Source organism: Balaenoptera physalus, assembly GCF_965194825.1.
Source record: "Balaenoptera physalus genome assembly, chromosome: 1".
Classification (NCBI taxonomy): Eukaryota; Metazoa; Chordata; class Mammalia; order Artiodactyla; family Balaenopteridae; genus Balaenoptera; species Balaenoptera physalus.
In genome coordinates, this window is record NC_138882.1 from 146,752,126 (window position 1) to 146,773,482 (window position 21,357).

General features: G+C 35.9%; 1 protein-coding gene across 6 annotated transcripts in view; it reads left to right on the top strand.

Moving 5' to 3' along the window:
- Nucleotides 1-20,098, top strand: part of OMA1 (OMA1 zinc metallopeptidase) — a 91,679-nt gene extending 71,581 nt beyond the window's left edge. For 5 of the 6 annotated variants that reach the window (XM_082419225.1, XM_082419224.1, XM_082419222.1 and 2 more), the window contains one exon: nt 18,514-20,098. In XM_082419225.1, the coding sequence (XP_082275351.1) occupies nt 18,514-18,723 (210 nt within the window). In that variant the 3' untranslated portion in view covers nt 18,724-20,098. Of the gene's footprint in view, nt 1-844; nt 9,619-18,513 lie in introns of those variants that run through there. The other variant, XM_082419226.1, reaches the window with a different exon arrangement.
- Nucleotides 20,099-21,357: the final 1,259 nt, after the last annotated feature.

Sequence of the window (21,357 nt, forward strand, 5' to 3'; positions counted from 1 at the left end):
ATATTTTTAATACTTTACTTCTTGTGCTTAGAAAAAGAGCACTAGAAAAAAAATCCTTTGTATTAGTTTGCTTTCTGGTTATTTCTTTTAAAAGATAGAATAAATAATCAGCTATTTTTTTTTTTTTTTAAGAATTTATTTATTTATGACTGTGTTGAGTCTTCGTTTCTGTGCGAGGGCTTTCTCTAGTTGCGGCAAGTGGGGACCACTCTTCATCGCGGTGCGCAGGCCTCTCACCATCGCGGCCTCTCTTGTTGCGGAGCACAGGCTCCAGACGCGCAGGCTCAGTAATTGTGGCTCACGGGCCCAGTTGCTCCGTGGCATGTGGGATCTTCCCAGACCAGGGCTCGAACCCGTGTCCCCTGCATTGGCAGGCAGATTCTCAACCACTGCGCCACCAGGGAAGCCCAATAATCAGCTATTTTGATTACCATCAGTTTTCAAAGGATTTGACTGAAAAGTAAAATCCTGCTAGTCCACAAGTCTTAGTGAATAAATTGGTGTGTATAGTTGACTTTTCTTGATGGTGAAGCTTTACCCTTTTTAGTATCATACTTTTTAATTTTAAAAAAATTTGGTGAAAGTCTAAAACTCAAGGCATATTTTTCATCATACTGATCATAATCTTTTCTTAGTGATTTAAGCTTATCATTAAACATACCAGTTAATGAGTTGTGCAAAAATTTTGGGTCGACTGGGTGTTAATTCCAGTAGTGACACTGGAATTTGTTTTCTTAGGGAAAAAAAAAAATCCTTCGTTATTAGTTTGCTTTCTGGTTATTTCTTTTAAAAGATAGAATAAAGCATGTGCCATGTGCTCTTCTTTTTCTCGTTTTTTTTGTAGAATTCATTAATGGATCAAGCTGAAGCAGCTTTCTCCCAAGTAGTATTCACTATCTTCTAAAAACCTTTTGATTTAACATCATTCAGAATGTTTTCTGTGCTTTCCACATAGGTACAAAATGAATGTCAGACATTTTTAAGCCAGGCTACATGCTCTCTTCTGTCTCTCTTGCATTAAATTTGCTGGTTGGTTATAAAAGCAAAATATTCTTTACCAATTTCAGAATTGGTTTGGGGCTTATTTGCTAAAGGATAACACAACAAATACAGATGTATTATAAAACTATCTTTAAACATGTCTTCAAATTCAGATGAACAAACATTGACTACCTATTATAAGAAAGATACAAAAGAAATAATACATGGTCTTGATATTTGCAGATGCTAAGATAAGTACAAAATGATTCTTAATATAGTAAAGAATATGAATTATCATAAGAAAAGTAGAAATACAGTGGTATACATTTTGAAGGAAGAATAGCCTGCATCTCATTTGGGATAAGAAACTACCATAAGATTCATTAATTCATTCATGAATATTTATTCATGTTCATTGCTAATCTACCATTCTGTGTTCTATTGCTGGGGAATGAGCAAGGAACAAAACAGTCTCTGTTTTCTTGGAGCTAACATTCTAGTTAGGTAATGCAAACAATAAACAAGCAAACAAACATACATACAGTATGTCAAGCAGCGATAAGCACGTTGCAGAAAAACAAAGCAGGTTAAAGGTAGGAGAGAAGGCTGGGAAGCAGAGAATATGTACTAGTCATTGTTCGTTTGTCAAGGAAGACCTCACTAAGCAGAATCTGGAAAGAAGCAGGGGAGCAAGTCCTGTAGGTATGTGGAAGGAGAATCTTTTAGTCTGAGGAAGCAGCAAATCACAGGACCTGAAGTGAAAGTATGCTTGGTGTGCTCAGGGAATAGCAAGGAAGACATTGGGGCTGAATGTAGTAAGGGAAGGGAGAATGATTGAGGTGTACGGGGGCCAGGCGGTGAAGGGTCGTCTAAACCATTGTAAGAACTTGACTCTTATTTCAAGTGATATGGGAAGCTAAGAGAGGGTTTTGAGCAGAGGAGGGACTTGATCTGACTCAAGTGTTTTATAGTGATCGCTGGAGCTCCTGTGTGGGCTGTAGTGGGGCAAGGATGGAATCAGGAAGACTATTTAATAGGCTCTTGCAATAATCCTGGTAAGAGATTATGGAGGCAGAAGAGAGGGAGAGAAGTGGTCAGATTTTGGATTTATTTTGAAAGGAATGATGACAAGATTTGTTGATATTTTGAGCATACTTTGTGCCTTTTATGAACACTGGGGACAGCCAGACATAGCTTCTTGAGACCTATCCTAAATATATTTCATTTATACTCTTAATTTGAAGAAAAAATATGTGAGCAAGAAACAGCAGTGAAATTTACTTGATATAATGTGTAGTAATTATTCATCTTAAAAGACAACATAGGACTGGGACAATAAATGTTTCATTAGTAACTGGTTTGTATTGAAGAGCACTGACTCTAAGAGTCTTCTTAGTGCCATCCAACACCCAGGGACCTCATACTACCCTGGGAGGCTTAACCTATCTCTAAAGCCATAATAACCACATGGTTTTCTCTTAGAATTTCCTTTCTTTTTTATTTTTGCTTAGGGAAATTCTAAAAAGATATGGTTCGCTTCAAATGGATAATAAGTTCTACCCAACTTTTATCTGATGCCTGTCGTAAATTCCAAGTTTTCATTTCATCATCAGATAACTAAGGATCTTTAAAGAAGTAATAAATGTGCTTTGAAAAGTCTTTAAAATAATAATGAATCGATTAGTGAGTATGAAGAAAAATGGTTGGAGAAACTGATATGTTATTTGGAAGCCAATGGCAAAGAAAAAAATTGAGAGATATTTTTCTTCTAAAAATAAACTATGCTAGTTCAGAAACTTAATTTGAAAAACTCATATAATTTCTTGTATTTTCCCCCCAAGTGATTAAATTCAATTTGAAAGTAATAAAACTCTACTACAATACTGGGAATAATTCAGTGGTTGAAGTGAAACTTATAGTTAAGGCGTGAGTATATTGTTAATTAGAACACATAGTCATAATTCAGAGATTGGAATTCCCTACTATCATAGGTCTAATTTCTGTAATGGAAGAAAGTGATTCCTCAGGTAATATATAGAATTATGTGAGTCTGTATACTACTAAAGACTACCTATTTTGGGTTCGATTTTATTTAAGGTTTTTTCCTACTTAGGTGAGGACAATGTTATATTCTACCAAAAGCTCATGTCCTTTGACATTCCTGACATGCCTGAAGTAATGTATACCTCTAAGGCAGTTGGGAATCTAGCACCATAGTACAGAGGTGTCTAGGCCAGAGATGAGGATTTCAGAGTCACCAAAAAAAGGTGATAGTTGAAGCAGTGAGAGCGAGTTCACTTAGGAAATAAGCAAAGAAAATGATCCTAGACAGTTAGCAGTATTAGGTGGATTCCACATTTAACAGGTAAGAGGAAGACAGAGCCTGTAGCAGATGAGGTTCATAGGAGGAGAAAAGATCAAGAAAATCAGGAAAGATTCTTTGGTCCTCTGAGAATACAAATCTTGGTAACTTTGATTTTTTTTTTAATTTAACTTATTAAAGATTGCATATTTTTATTTTTTAATGTTTTCCTGGAATATCTTCACAGAAGTGTATTATTTCTTACCATACCATATCAACATTTAAGATGTTTTAAATCTGTATTTTATGCATTCAACAAATATTTATTGATTACTTGTTATGTGCCAGATTTTAGGAATTGTAGGTTCAGTGACAAAATAGACAAAAAACCCTGCCTTCAGGAAGCTTATTCTGTAGTAAAGGGTGACAGACAATGAATAGAATAAATTAGTAATGTACAGAATAAATCACCAATATATATGTTAGTCAGTAATAAGTGTTAGGGAGGAAAATAAAGAGGGAGGAATACTGTATTATCTTGGGCTGCCATAACAAAATACCATAGACTGGGTAGCTTAAGCAACAGAAATTCATTTCTTCACAGGCTTGAAGGCTAGAAGTACAAGGTCAGGGTTCTGGCTTAAGCAACAGAAATTCACTTTTTCTCATTCTGAGGGCTGGAAGTCCAATAATAAGGTTATGGCTGATTTGGTTTCTGGTGAGGTCTCTCTTCGTGGCTTTCAGACAGCTAGCTGCCTTCTCCCCGTGTCCCACTTGGTGGAGACAGTGATTGCACTAGTGTCTTTTCTTTTTATAAGGGCACTCTTCCATCATGAGGGCCACACCCTCATGACCTCATCTAAACATTACTTCCCAAAGGCCCCATCTCTAAATACTATCACATTGGGAATTAGGGCTTCAACATATGAATTTGGGGAGGACACAGTACATTCCATAGAAGATAGGTAATGTGTGAGCAGAGGTGGTCATGGTGCTGGAATAGCTGTTTGAAATGGGGTTGGGAAAAACAGAGCTGGAGGAATCAGGCTCCGTGACTTCAGACTATACTACAGAGCTACAGTAATCAAGACAGTATGATACTGGCACAAAAACAGAAATATAGATCAATGGAACAGGATAAAAAGCCCAGAGATAAACCCTTGCACATATGGTCACCTTATCTTTGATAAAGGAGGCAAGAATATACAGTGGAGAAAAGACAGCCTCTTCAATAAGTGGTGCTGGGAAAACTGGACAGCTACATGTAAAAGAATCAAATTAGGACACTCCCTAACACCTTACACAAGAATAAACTCAAAATGCATTAAAGACCTAAATGTAAGGCTAGACACTATAAAACTCTTAGAGGAAAACATAGGCAGAACACTCTGTGACATAAATCACAGCAAGATCCTTTTTGACCCAGCTCCTAGAGAAATGGAAATAAAAACAAAAATAAACAAATGGGACCTAATGAAACTTAAAAACTTTTGCACAACAAAGGAAACCATAAACAAGACAAAAAGACAACCCTCAGAATGGGAGAAAATATTTGCAAATGAAGCAACTGACAAAGGATTAATCTCCAAAATATACAAGCAGCTCATGCAGCTCAATATCCAAAAAACAGACAACCCAATCCAAAAATGGGCAGAGAACCTAACTAGACATTTCTCCAAGGAAGATACACAGATTGCCAACAAACACATGAAAGGATGCTCAACATCACTAATCATTAGAGAAATGCAAATCAAAACTACAATGAGGTATCACCTCACACCGGTCAGAATGGCCATCATCAAAAAATCTACAAACAATAAATGCTGGAGAGGGTGTGGAGAAAAGGGAACCCTCTTGCACTGTTGGTAGGAATGTAAATTAATACAGCCACTATGGAGAACAGTATGGAGGTTCCTTAAAAAACTAAAAATAGAACTACCATACAACCCAGCAATCCCACTATTGGGCATATACCCTGAGAAAACCATAATTCAAAAAGAGTCATGTACCACAATGTTCATTGCAGCACTATTTACAATAGCCAGGACATGGAAGCAACCTAGGTGTCCATCGACAGATGAATGGATAAAGAAGATGTGGCACATATATGCAGTGGAATATTACTCAGCCATAAAAAGAAATGAAATTGAGTTATTTGTAGTGAGGTGGATGGAGTTAGAGTCCGTCATACAGAGTGAAGTAAGTCAGAAAGAGAAAAACAAATACCATATGCTAACACATATATATGGAATCTAAAAACAAAAAAAAGGTTCTGAAGAACATAGGGGCAAGACAGGAATAAAAATGCAGACGTAGAGAATGGACTTGAGGACATGGGGAGGGGGAAGGGTAAGCTGGGACAAAGTGAGAGAGTGGCATGGACATATATACACTACCAAATATAAAGTAGATAGCTAGTGGGAAGTGGCTGCATAGCACAGGGAGATCAGCTCGGTGCTTTGTGTCCACCTAGAGGGGTGGGATAGGGAGGGTGGGAGGGAGACACAAGAGAGAGGAGATATGGGGATATATGTATACATATAGCTGATTCACTTTGTTATACAGCAGAAACTAACACACCATTGTAAAGCAATTATACTCCAATAAAGATGTTAAAAAAAGGAAAAAAGAAATGGGGTTGGGTCAGAGGAGGTTTCACTGGGAAGATGGTATTTGAATGAAGACTTGAAATAAGTGAAAGAGTGAGCCGTGTAGCTTCCTAGGAGGAAGAACCTTGCAGGCAGAGGGAATAGTAAGTACAAGTCCCTGAGGCAGTAGTGAGCCTGGTATTTGAGGACCAGCAAGGAATTCAGTGTAATTGGATGTAGTAAGCAAGGGAAGGTGGAGGGTGCAGGCTCTACAGCCCCGCAAAAAAAAAAAAAAAAAAAAAAAGACTGGCTTTTGCTCAGAGATGGAACACCACTGGAGGGTTTTGAGCTGAGGATGAGAGGAGTAACAGGATCTGAATTATGTTTGAAAAGAATATGATCTACGGCTCCTACAAAGCAGTACAATCATATAATTTTGGAATATTTTAGTATAGTATATTGTTCAGAAAATAGACTAGTTCCTTTCTTGTTTTGTTTCTAAATCAAGAAAATGCCCCGAAATTAAAAAAAAAAATGCCCTTGTTTTTTTTTTTAAATGTGAATTCTGAGATAAAGCATGTGTAAATGCCTAGTTAAATATAATCCTGTGATCCACTAGCATTTGAAAAGGATAAATATAGGATTATAGGAATAATATTATTTGTAGTTAATAATATGATATGTTATAATTTTATTTACTTGAAATAATCAGTTAAATTTAGGAAACACATGTTCCACATATTCGGTTGCCATAACAACTTGGGAGAAAAACTGAAGAACAGATGTTATATCAACCTGTTGATGTTTAATAGTATGACAGTTTTGAAATTATGTTTACAATGTTCAGATTTTAAATTTATATATATATACCATACATTGTCCTCGAAAGACCTTATTTAATTTTCCTTCTGTAAGTATCGTTATACAGTATGAATAGGTGTGAATAAGAGAAACTGTATGATAACCCAGGGTAGAAATTTACTTGAAAGATTTATCTTACAACTGAAAGCATTTATACTGAATTTTGTATTATTTCTTCTCTCACCAACTCTATGCCATCCTTTCCTTGGTGAGGGGGAAGGGGATGGAGAATAATAGAATATGTAGGAAAAACGATTAATTTGGACTTACTGGTTGTCTGGGGTTATGTTATTGTAATCATAATTTTGAATAGGATTTATTTTTTAACGTTCTTAGAACTTTCAATGTCAGCTTTATTTGTAAACTGTGTTTTAAATCTTGAGTTTCAAAGTTACTACATTTAATTTTTAGACATGAGACTCAGTGGCAGACTACAAATGCATTCATTTTAATCTCATTTTATTTCAAATTCTTTAAACTTTCAGGAAGCTGGGGATTTTAACTCATGTGTAAATCATTCTTACACATTTATAATTGGACAAAGTAAATGCATAAATCATTAATATTATACATCTCATAAGTAGAAAATATGAGTGTGTTTAACATTGAAGTGAAATGTCGTTGTTGGCCAATGTACACAAACATACGCTGTTCACCTTGCAGAATTTCATTTTGTCTGACAAGAAGAGTGTTGAGGAAAAGGCAAATATCATAGCAGCTACTGTAATTGAATTGGCCTCTGAATCATATAAAGCCAGGAAGCCTGACAGTAACATTGTCTAAAACCTTAAAAAAATATTATGGTGCATGTGATGTGTATCTACTTGAGGCTGAAATGAATGGGCTATTAGAAAAAAAATTGCTTTTATAGGGAAAGGGGAGAAAAGTAATGATATTTTTAGAAAAATATGTTTAAAAATTTAGGTGATTTTTTTTTTTCCTTGAAATGTCTTGGTTTCTATTTTCAAAGGAAGCTTTTAATCTAATTATGAGGCTTCTTTGGCTTTAATTTTTTTTCCTGTTTTTTTTTCCTTTTTTGAACTTAATTATTATAGTTTATATTTTTATGCATAAATAATTGCTGTTTTACTTGATATATAGTACCTAGAAGAATCCTGACATGTACCAGCAGTTGTTTTATAAATATGTCTATTATTACTGGGAATAAATACAGCCATTTCTTAATACCTGATTCTCATATGTTAGGAGTGGTTGATCATAAAATTTTATTTGAAAACTTTTCCATATTATTTTATCATTCCAAAGGATAATTGACCTGTGTCAAGGTGGCCTTAATTTTTAATTTTTTTTTCTTTTTTTTTTTTAACATCTTTATTGAAGTATAATTGCTTTACAATGGTGTGTTAGTTTCTGCTTTAAAACAAAGTGAATCAGTTATACATATACATATGTTCCCATCTCTCTTCCCTCTTGCATCTCCCTCCTAATTTTTTATATCTATTTACTTCAAAGTTTTAGTTATTTATACTTAATTAGACCACTTACAAAATTAGTCAGACTCCAATTTCCATTGCAGTTTATGAAAGGAAATGAGTCAGAGGAAAAAAAATTTTAAAGGTAAAATTATGACTTACACAAATATAAAATGAACCACATCTGAGATTTTATTTAACTTATTATTAATGAGGGAGCCAGTAATATCTTACAACTAGTTCAGATGACTGTACAAGTAGGTGCAAAACTGACGCATTCATAAGGCGATAATCAGTTGCATTTCACCAGACATAGTTCATTTCCTTTTCTGTGGACAAGTATCATTTACATTGTTTTAAGTTTTCTACAACTTACAGAGTGGTAAAATCACTCTAAAGCCATGAAAGGCTGGGATAATACCAAAGGATGCATTTGACAGGATACCAAATGATCTTTTAATGCCCATTTCGAATTCTTTCACAGTTTTCTCTGTTTTTATTTCCTGTTGTCTTCCATTAGCCTTTCAAGTTGATACCAAATCAAATCATCCTGTCAGACTAATATATAAACAGAAGTTTTGTTTTGTTATTTTTAAGTAGCCACATAGACATTATCCTTGTAGTTTCTGTCTCTTAAAGTGGTAACCTACTATTCTCATTATTTTCTGTTAAATTTGTTTCTAGTGCGCTTTTGCATTGCGATTATTGATGCTAAAATTTCAGATCTTTTGAAAAGTATATGCTTAACCTTCAGAAATCAAGGGAAAGAGTTGGAGGTTGAGAGGGTGTAAAGAGACTGCTTTCATTTTTCAGAAGAAACATTTAAACCTCTTATGAGCAATTTAGAACTAAAGATACAGATGTAAAATCAAGAATGAAGTTATAGAAATGCAAAAATGACAGAGGAAAAGGGAAGCTAGAGAGGAAAAAGTTTTGTTCTAAAGAAAAATTTTTTAGTTTACCTTTTGATGATAAAAATTTAAAAACATATGTAAAGATAGAGAATAATTTGAATAATTTAATAAACCCCCATTTTTCACTTACATTCAGTAGTATCAACCTTTTTATACACTTGCTTCATCTGCCTCTTCTCTTATTTCTTTCCCCAGAAGTATTTTAATGCAAATCCTAGACATGAGGGCTTTCCCTCCTAATTACTTCAGTATGTATTTTAGAAAGTAGTATCATTTTCTTTCATAATCACACCATTATCATAGCTAAGAAAATTAAGTAATTCTCCTCAACAAAATTAAGTATCCTGTGCATATTCAAATTTCTCTGTCTCAGAATATAGTTTTCTGATTGTGTTGTTCAAATCATAATCCGTCAAGATCCATACACTGCATCTGGTTGCTATGTCCCTTAAGTCTGACTTTAGAACAGTGCCCCTCCCCTCTGTTTTGTTTGTTTTTAAACATGTTGACATGTTGAATAAATCTAGTCCCACATTCTAGATTTATCTGATTGCTTCTTTGTGATTTTGACCAACTTGTTTCTCTGTATACCTATAAATGGAAGTTACGTTTTTGGCAAGAATATTTTATAGGTTGTGCAACTGTGCTTCATATTGCTTCACATCAGGATTCTCTTAATCTGGCTGCTCCATGTTTAGTGATGTCACATTTGATCAGGGGGGTTGGATGGTGATGGCCTTAACCCCTCCTTTGGAAATGTGGTTTTCCCCCTTATGGCCAGCAAGTGATTGTGGAGTGCTGATTTGGCACTCTGCAAAAGATCCAGTCCTTTAGCAACCTGAGAAGTGTTTTTGATTGAGGAAATATCATCCTCCTCTGTCTCAAAAGGCTTAGCTAAATGTGTGTCTTCAGGAGGAATCTATATAGAACAGTGAAGAAGGAACTCAGACCAGCCAAGTCAACTCTAACGGAATAAAAGATGTTGCAGCCACATTTTTCTCCTACTCAAGAGTAGATTTAAGATGTAGGTAAGACAGATTTTTTTAAAAAATCAGAATGTTGATGAGTGCATAAGAGTTGGCAAGAAAGGAAAGTTGATCATAGGTAATTGTATTTAAAAGACTAGGTAGTGTCTGAGTGTCCTTAACTAATACCACCACAAAGACCCTCATCTAAACTAAATCCAACAATAACGACAAAAAAACAAAGCCCCTGAAATGCCCATTTTCCCCCAGTAAGATAAGCTTCAAAGAGTAGAAAAATCTAAAAATCAAAACCAAATCTCAAATCTCAGTCTAATTTTAAAATGTTACTTCATTGGAGAGGACAGCCTAGGTGATGAAAACTACAGAAGCAGCACCACGTGAAGCTGGCGTGATAAGGCTGATTTAACTACATTGAAATGACAGAAGAAGAATGACTTTACAAATGTAAGATACATCCATTTCAAAAAATTGCTAAACTTGCGAATACAGCAGAGAAGCTTGTAAAACTTTCATTGGAGGTTGTAAAGAGAAGAATTGATGCTCCAGAGCGAAGACTCATTGATGCTTGGAGATAGAGGAACATAGCACAACCAAATTAAAACATCCAAAGCTAAAAAGTGTCTAAACAATGGAAGCATATTGAAGACACAAGGAAATCCAAACTGCATGTAACAGTGGTAAAGATTCATTCATGTCTTTATTTCTTTGACTTTGGTTTCTATATCCATTTTTTGATTTAGATAACATTTCTCAAGATAGGTTTTTAGAAGAATCCCAGAGCATCACGCATGAGAAGCCTGACATGAACATCCCTAGGTAGTTAAATTTATCAAGTGTTTAATCGTCATTGCAAAGATAGGCTCTTAAAGATGCCAAGGTATAAAGAGAAAATTTAAAACCACTTAATAGTAAGAATGACTTTGGATCTTACTTTTCAGACTTTGGAGAACTGTAAGAGTTTAAGGGGGAAAGAAACAAAACCAACCAACCAAACAGAAACCAATGGAACTAATACACTTTGCTATGGTATCTAGCCAAACCAACTTTTCTTTCTTTTAAGGTGGAAGATCCCTTAATAAATGAAACACATAAAACAATATGTCAGTGAAGTGCTCAGTGGCAGTAGGGCTCTTTACAGAATTCACTGACGCTCAAGAATTAGATAAAATATATAGTTTAGTTTGTTTGTATATGATTGTGATTATAGCTTGCACCCTGCTGTTCTTAGAAAACCACAGATCATGTAAAGGAATTAACAAAAAAATGAGTTGAATAGTACAAAAATAAGATTTAACTGACATTAGAAACTAAATGCTTGGAAATAGATGTATATTTTCTTCTTAAATGTGCATAAATCTATAGCAATATTGGTCATACAACTTTTTTGGACAAAAAATATGTGTATGTAATATAAAAAATGTTATGGTTCAAATTGTCAGAACACAATACATTAAAATTAGCATAACAAAAATTAAAAGATGGGTGAAAGTTAAAATAAAATTGTGTATAAGGCAAGAGAGAAATCCATAAACAATAAGAGCAGTGATATAGTTATGTTTTCATGGGTTGCTGTCAAACTGATGTGTAAAGGAAATTTTATCAATTTAAATGTCTATATTAGTAAGACAGAAGAAGAGAAAAGAAATAGAGTAATGTGTCCCAGATAGGGAAAATACCATTAATAAAATTAAGCAGAAATAAGCAAAATTACAATAGTTGTTTCTTTGGATAATTTAGTCGAAGTGAGAATCATTGGTTGGTTAGACAAAGAATGAAATGCAAATATGATCAGGAGAGGAGCTACAATAATTAACATACAGGAGAACCAAAAATATTTCGAAGAATGTTATTTTTAGTTGGCTATTAATTAATGGGCCAGGTCAAAATCAGAAATAAAGTGTGTGCATGCATGAGTGTGAGTGTGTGTGTGTGTGAGTATTGCCAAAGTGGATGCAGCTAGAAGTAGAAATTATAACTAGAATGAACCTCCTCAAATTAAATTTTGTGGAAAGTGGTAAGGTATAATTAAATCAAATAAACAGAAACAACTGTATTAGAAACCCAAAGAGTCATAACAAATAAGTAAAGAAAAGGACACCTAGCCCTGATGGGGATTAACTTCGGAGAATTTTTTTAAAAGTTCAAAGAACAAATATTCAGTGAATAATTAATTCTAGTTTCAGAATATAGAAAGGGGCATTGTTAATTATTTGATGAGCAAAATGTTAATCATTTTGTGAGCAAAAAGATTTTGTTTTGACAACTTGATAAGAACAACCTTTAAAAGAATTTATGGACTGGTGTCATTAACCAGCCAACGATACAATACTGCTTAACAATAATGATTTGCAGTGAGCAAGTAAATTATCCTCAGATGCATGGGTAGCATAATAAAAGAGACGCTGTTAACACAGAGGAGGAAATTTAGGACTCATCTTTAATTTCTCTCTTCCCTTCCTCTCTGTATCTTGCCAACTAGAAGATTTTGTCGACTGCCTCCACAAGGCATTAGGGATGTATTCCCTTCTCCATCAGCATTGCTACTGCCCTAGTGAAAGTCACCATCATCTCTTCCCTAGGTTAACTGCAGCCATCTCCTATTTTAATCTTCTTGTTCCACTTTTCACCTCAATCCCTAACAACGTATTTTCAATACAGTAGCCAGAATTCTCTTTTTAATGTCATTTCCATGCTTTCAGTGGCTTCTCATTTAACTTTGAATAAAAATCCAAACTCCTTACTTGGTCTTTAAATCATGTAATTTGGCCACTGCCTGCCTCTCCAGCTTTTTCACGTGCCACTCTCCCCAGGTTTTCCTTGATTCCAGCTATTTCACGTGGAGCCTCTTTCCTCCTTACAACCCCTCTACTTGCCGATTTCTCAGCCTGGAACATTCTTCCCTCAGCTCTTTATGCAAACATTATGTGCCTAGGGAGGCTTTTCCTGATCCCCCAATCTCCAATAGCCTGTCTTCCATGCAGTCATTCTGTAACACAGTTTACTGTTTAATTTCTTTGGGTACTTAACTAAAGTTCCCTTGTTTACTTATTATCTGTCTCCTCCCCCAGAAGGTAAGGCCCCTTTTCACTGCTATATCCATAGTGCCTGAGACCATTTCTGAGATGCTTAGCGAATATTTATTAAATTATTGCATGATGGTAATAATAGGAAAGGTAAGTAATAAAATGTTGTGTTAAAAATAGAAAAATTGGGCAATGCAGTTGAATAACAGTTACATTCTCTCAGAAATTTAGCATGCAGCAGATTAATAGTCCATGATGGGGAAAGGATGCTTATAGGAAGTAGTGAAAAAATAGCAGTGGTCTAAGGAGTTTGGGGTTTTAGTCTGACCCACTCAGCTAACTTTGAGGTAGCTACCTAATCTAACATTCAGCTTTCTTCATCTGTAATATTAGGAGAGCAATAAGTCCTGGATGTTTTATGTATGTACTTGTATGTTTGTGGGGTAAGGTCCTGCCTCCTTCCCTCCCTCCCTCCCTTATAAGACACTTTAATGATAAGTATTCAACACTGAGCCCAAGATTTCAAAAGTAGTTCATATCATAATACCAATTTAGATAACAGGTAAAATACCTGGCACAGTGCAAGGTACCTAGAAAATGAACAGTAAATGTTAGTTCCTTTTACTCCTAGTTGGAATCTTTAGGCTGGCTAATCCCATATTTATCTCTAGATCTTCCATGGGATTCTTAGAACTGTGTATTCTTGTTATGAGAGTGTGTTCCTCTTTTCTCTTAGACTGTAAACTCTTAAGAGTGTTTTTCTTATGACATTTATCATAACCATTTATTCATAGCTTGTGTTCTCTAAATGTTTGTTTAAAATTCAGCATGCATTTGTTAAGTACCTATTATGTGCAGTGCATGAAGTTAAACACAGAAAACAAAGGAAATAGAAAGGCATATTCTAGCTGTAGAGTGGGAAAACATTGCTTACTTTAAAAAGAGATGAAGGCATATTTAATAAGATTTGAATTTATAAAAAATAAAAGATGTTGACACAGCAAAATGTAATAAAATTAATGTGGAAACGAAAGTGAACAAAGAATATTTTACCAACATATGCAATAAAATCTCACTATGCAAAACAGATGAAGATTTGATGGAAATATGTATGGTCTGTAACAGGATTCTGCTTGATAGGTAGAGGAGAAAAACAGTTCACAGATGAAGAAATAGTAACAGAAAACCTTTATAAAAGTATGTATAGTTTTTCTAGCAATTAAGGAAATGTAGCTCAGACATCTCCAAAGTGCATTTTATTCAGTAAAAGATGTACTCAAGAAACATATAATGTGATGCCAAAAAAAAAAAAAAACCACATTAGTACATGTAATGCAAAAGTATTAAAAACAACAAAAGTGGGTTCTAATCCCTTTTTTCTACGCCTTTTTATCAGTACTTCCATGCCAGCTTTTTACAAAACAGACTTTATTTTTAAGAGCAATTTTAGGTTCATAGCAAAATTGAGTGAAAGGTAGAGATTTCCCATCTACCTCTTGCTTCCATATGGAAACAGGCTCCCCCCACCATCAAAATCCTGCACCAGAGTGCTACATTTGTTACAGTAGGCGAGCCTACATTGCCCCATTATTATGGCCCAAAGTCCATAGTTTACATTAGGGTTCACGCTTAGTGTTGTACATTCGATGGGTTTTGACAAATGTATAATGACATGTGTTTATCATTATAGTACCACATAGAGTAGTTTCATTGCCCTAAAAATGCTCTCTGCTCTGTCTGTTCCTCCGTCTTCCCCCAGCCCCTGACAACCATGGATCTTTTTAGTGTCTCCATAGTTTTGCCTTTTCCAGAATGTCATGTATGTAACTAGGATCATACACTATGTAGCCTTTGCAGATTAGCTTTTTTTTTTTCACTTAAAAACATGCATTTAAGGTTCTTCCATGTCTTTTTATGGCTTGATAAAAGCCATAAAAATAGCCAGCACTATATCTTATTAGTGCCGAATAATATTTCATTGTCTGCTTGCATCACAGGTTATGCAGTAACCTACTAAAGGACATCCTGGTTGCTTCCAATTTTGGCAATTACAAGTGAATAAACAAACGCTAAGCAGTTTTTTGTTTCCTGCCAGTCACTTAACCTCTCTAGGGCTCAATTTTCTTCTCTGTAAAATTTAACTGATGATTTCTAAGGATTCTGAGGTTTGAAATTATGTGGTTATCTAGATAGAAATCATAAAATCTTAGGTTCTGTTGATTATGAATAACTCAGGTGTGTATGTATGCGGATGACATTATAAGGTGGTAAAGCCTTTCTGGTGAAAGCAGTCTGGTCCTACATAACAAAAATTATACTCTATTCTTACTCTTTGATTAGATCATTCTATTTTAGGGGGTCTCCCTCAAGTAAACCCAAATGGAGGTTAAAAAATAACATCTTTTTTTTAAACGAAGGTTTTCATAGCAGGGTAATTTATAAAAGCCACATAAAACAAAACTATGGAAACAATGCAAATGCCCAGTCGTGGGGGAATGCAAAGTAAATTGCATGAGGGCAGGGACCATGACTATTCGCTCTGACCAGTGTGTACCTAGCGCCTTGCTCAGTGTGATGTTCTAAATATTTGTTGAATGTAAAAGTACTGAATAATTTAAGGGAAAGGGAAGAGCTTTTACTGAATATAAAAGATGGTAGGAGATGGCACTCTCTTCTCTTTGTTTGCTGCTTTGCATCTCTCATTGCTAAATTCAGCTGTGCCAGCCACTACCTGCTGAACTCCACACTTGGCCCTTTACTGATACCAGTGAAGGCCTTAGGCATGTGATGTAGCAGCCGTGACAGGTTGGCTTCTCACTCGGAAAAGAACATCAACATGGTTGTAAAGGAGTTAAAGCAAGAGTAGACTGTACGTCCCAGTTTTGACAGGACAGTCTCAGTTTATGCCTGATGTCTCAGTGTAAATCTTATTTTAATAGCATTTCCTTTCACTCCCAAAGGTATCCTTGTTTGGACAGTAGGTCACCATGTAGCTGAGGGTCTGAATTTCTTTTTACTTTAGTGCTATAGTTGGGAAACATTTTCTTCCTTTTTTCAGTTCAGTTTACTTTAACAAACATTTATTTAACACTCAATACATATTAAATCTACTGTATTGTGAGATACAAAGAAACTTCAGACAAGGCCCCTATCACCAAAGAATTTCACTTTAATGCTTTTTCCTCTTCAGTTTATTTTGGTAACTTATAGCCTCATTCAGGGTCAAAGGTCTCCTAGACCCAAGCTCTTGCCCTGGCCTCGACCATTAAAAAAGACCCTTTTCTGGCTTGCCTCTGGTTGCATGCCCCCCTCTCCCATGGGAGCTAAGGGAGTAGTCCCTTTTAAGAACCTGTGCCCTCACCACATGGCACTCTGGTATTTGGGATAGTGGAATTCCTCGCCCAAACACTTTGGAACCCGCTTTCAGGGCCTGCATGGACCTCTTCCTTTGGACGCACGCACACAAGGTCCCTCACTGTGCCAGGTAGGCCAGGGGTGGGAGGAGAAGGGAGTGGACAGCAGGCCAGTGGCAGCAGCTGGGGTAGGCTCCCTGCAACCTTACATGTGAAATTAAAGAATTCTAATTTTGTACTTGGCTGTCAGAGTCATTTTTTTTAAAAAGGTACAGCTACTTTTTTTTTTTAATATTAATTAATTAATTAATTTATTTATTTATTTATTTATTTCTGGCTGCAATGGGTCTTAGTTGCAGCACACGGAATCTTTTGTTGTGGCGCGCGGGCTTCTCTCTAGGTGGGGTGTGGGCTCTGTAGTTGCAGTGTGCGGGCTTAGTTGACCCCGAGGCATGTGGAATCTTAGTTCCCCAATCAGGGATCGAACCCACGTCCCCTGCATTGGAACGCGGATTCTCAACCACTGGACCACCAGGAACGTCCCTGTCAGAGTCATTTTGATTGTCTGTTCCTCAAAGTAGAATAAAACATTTTTTTATGTAGTCATTTTAGATGTTTAAATATATGGTATCTGAGCCTCCATTTGCATTCTTGCCATGGACCCCACAAATATCAGGAGCAGGACCACTCAGAGGAAAACCTAAAATCCGTAGCCTGACCTGTGAGATCCCGCAGTCTGCACCTGCCTCCTTCCCGCCTCTGCTGCAGCTGCCCTGGCTTCCTCGCTGCTCCACAGCGCTCCAGCCATGCTCCCTTCTCAGGTTCTGGCACTCACTACTGCTTCTTGGAATTCTCTCCTTCTAGGTACCCATGCGACCTCTTCCCTCAGGTCCTTGTCCTTTAGGTCTTCTCCCCACTGCTCCAAGTCATTATTTTATCAGTGACAACTTATATTTTTAAAACTTTCCTACTCCCCAAGCACTGACTCTCCCCTCCCCTGCTTTTCTTCCCTTAACATACATCACTATCAAACATTTAGAAGTAGTAAAAACCTAAACTAGCTTTTCCCCTTAAACATCTTTCTTTTAAAACCCCTTAGGTATTAAGACTTTTTTCCCTTAAAAAGATTGCTGTTTTAGTTTTCATGTCTTAAAGTCATTCATGTACCCGCTTTGAAGAAGCACATAGTTCTCTAAGGCTAGTACTTAAAGCGGCAGTCTCCCTATCCTGCCTTCAGTTTCAAGGGTAACCATTTGCAACTCTATTAAATGATTCTTTCGGTATTTCCCACCTTATCTGTATAACGTGCTTATATCGCTACTTCCTAACTTTTCGGTTTTAGGTATTATCTATTTCTTTTCCCCCATAGAGGATGAGAATTAAGTTCTCCCTTACCACTGTCACACCCTGTGCATACACACACTCTCCCCCTTCCCAATATGGTTAAGTTGTGATTTTGGTTAGATAAAGATGCAGTTTTTAAAAACTGTAAACACTAATCACAGCTGAACCATGTGTCGTATACTGTGCTTACTTTTCTTTTCCCGGCATCATTTTATTTTTCCTGGAGTTAAAAGTTGTCATGATTTTGATTTGCTTACTTTTCTAGGTTATTAGCATCATTTCCACCCCAGACTGTCCCAGTCATGTATATCTTCTTTCAGTAGGTTCACATCTATTTTCTGTTGTTTTCTTTCTCTTGAAAAAAAGCTCTCTGCGTCTTCAGATATTCTCTAATCTGAATAATGTTCTCAGGATTGGCTCGAGTTTGACAAATCATAGAGATACTTCCAAGAAGGCTTATTTATCCCCAACAGGACAGTGGGCAGTCATTGCAAATACAGTTGTTTTTTGAAGATATTATATGAACAAATCATGTAAATATAACTATTTACTATGAATTTGTATATGGTTCTCTTTCATATGTTGTAATTAAGATACCTTTTATTGCAGAAATACAGAATGTATTCTTATATTTCATTGTTTTACATAGAGCATATTAGGAATTACTGGAATAACCTTAATTAATTTATATATGTGTATATATTTTGTGTTGTATTCTTTCTTTATAGGCACTTAAAATTAGAGAGACCTGTAATTGCCCACCACTTTCTGGACCAGACCCTCGATTACTGTTCAAACTCAGCATGAAGAATTTTCTTGAAGAAGCAGAGAAAGAAGACCTAAATATCACTGTTAAACCGAAAATGGACACTCTTCCCATTCAAAACGAGAAGCAAATACCATTAACGTGTATAGTTGAGAAAAGAACTGGCAGTTGAATTAAAATTTATGAGACACCAGATATATGAAGAATGCAGTAATCCTTACATTTTCATGTTACTTTTTTAAAAATATTGTTTGAAATGAAAAAAAAGGGTACTCAGGGTCAAATCATGTATATTACAGGTATTATCTAAATCCTTATACTAGGTATTTTCATAAAATATTGATATATTTTAATCTATTTTAAAATATCTTCAATGAGGAAAATGTCACAGAATAAATTTATATTACACATTTTACTCTGTTGTATACTTTTGATTTGGAAGGCAGAACTCTAGTGGATGAAAAATCAGAATATCAGAATGTGCAGTAATTGTTACTGTCGAGAGGGTTCCAGCTGAGCCTAAACTGAATTTCAGAGTCCGGGTGGTTATGATGAACTGGGAAACTGACAGTCTGAAATATGCAGAAATTGGTTTGCATTAGCGTGGGATTATATGGAATAGGGGACCTTGAGATAGAGAGATTCCTGGTCCTTGCTTATGGCCGATGAGGGATTAAGAAGAAGCTGAAGAAGCTTTTTTCATAGGGAGGCACAAGTAGTGCTGTTTGTGGTCCAAGTGGCCAAGGGAGAAAAGGGGAGAGAGGATCATCTTCTGCATAGTGTGCTTGTGTTGCATTGAAGTCTTAACAGGAAGTCATGTCATCTTGGCCTCTTGACGGTATTAGTTTGGGTATCTCTAGGGTTCTCAGAGAAGACAACCACCGTATTCTCACTGAGGATCACCAGGACATGCAGGGCCGAGGCGCGGCCCCCAAGTTGATCTTCCTGGGCAGCAGACATCGACAAAGGGCTGAATGAAGATGAGAGAAGCACAAGACACATCCCTAGTGATACCCAGAAATTACTGTATTAGTTAAATGTGGAAATAAGTTTTAAAAATGTATTAGTATTTATGTATTATTAGTACTCCCACGCTGGTGAAGTCCAGTGTTGTTGAGGTTATATTTCTAAGACAGACATTTTTCTTATAAGACATTAAATCAAATAAATCATTTCTTAGAATTAAAGGGAAATAAACTACCTTTTATTGAGTTTCTACTATGAGCTGTGCCCATGTATTACACAACCCTGTGAAGTAGGTTTTATTGTAGGCATACCTCAGAGATCCTGTGGGTTCGGTTCCAGACCACTGAAAGAAAGCGAATATCGCAATCAAGTGAGTCGCAAATATTTTGGCTTCCCAGTGCATATAAAAGTTATGTTTATACTATACTGTAGTCTATTAAGTGTGCAATAGCATTATATCTAAAAAACATTGTACATACCTTACTTAAAAAATAATGCTGTTGGGAAACTGTGACTTTGTAAAAAATTTGTAAAAAACACAATATCTGTGAAGTGCAATAAAGTGAAGCACAATAAAACAAGGTATGCCTGTATTTTCATTTTACGATGAGAATTAGGCTTGGAGAGGTTAAATGATATACTCAATGTCTCTCATCTAGAAAGAGCAAAGCTAGATCTGTCTGACTACAAATCTGTCCACTTCCACACTCTCGGCATCTAAAAACTAAGCTATCAAAAGAAAAAGAACAAACTCTATTCTCAGTTGTTTGTTAGCTTCTTCATGTATGACTTCGATACAGGTAAAAATCTCCTCAGTACAAAATCAAGGATCGCTTATATTATATCTAGGACGATTTTCCAGGTCCTCCTCTCAGACCCTTCTATCTAACTTCACATCAAAAGCCTGGAGTGAGGCAGGATAGGAGTGGAACCTCTCGCCCTGCCTGTGAAAGCCTGTGACTTCTCATTTGGGGTGTGTCCTGACACAATTACATTTCCTTAGACAAAATATTGACCTAGTTGTTAAGAAGACAAGTCCAGAGCCTATTTATGTTTCTCTGGACTTACTATAGATTGCTTGTAAGGAATTTCCTGATCTGTCCGCAAGACGACACTTGTAAGGCAGAGGTTCAGATTGACTGTTCTCCATATAGTTGTTCTTTCCTCTCCCTAGTGATTGATGTTCTGTCACAGGCACTCCATGACATGTAAAGACATCTGGAGAATGTCACCTACAGGTAAACAGTAAAACACACCATTAGATTTCCCTGTAGGTTTCCTAAGAAAATAGTATAGTGGAGACCCTAAGTCTATTTTTTTTTCTTCCATTATCACGTCTAATTGTTCAGACTTCCTAGAAACACATACAAGTTGACATCATGTCAGAAAGAGCAGAGAAAATATAGAGATAATGCCTTTATAGTACATATGAAAAAGGTTTATTTTTAACCCATGGAATCAATAAATGTAAGAGAAATGTTACATTTCAGCTCAGGGTTTTAGGAGAAATTAAATAACAATTGGAATGTAATATGTGTATGTATGCTTTAAGTTGCACATGGAAACGACCTCTGTATGTCCTGCATTTAGTTGCATAACTTACTTTTAGTGCTTTTTACGTGCCTGTAAGATTTAGATGTTGTTGGCTGGTTAGCTTAGTTGTAAGAAACATGGTGCTAGTAAATCCAAGGCACAAATTCAATCTAATCTCTTATAATCCAGAGAGTTGTAAGACTGTATCCTCTAAAACTAAACTCAAGGAAAATATGTGTATTTACCGCTATGTCCCTAATACCTAACCATTTTTGGCATATTAGCGTTTTACTGATAATGTACACTC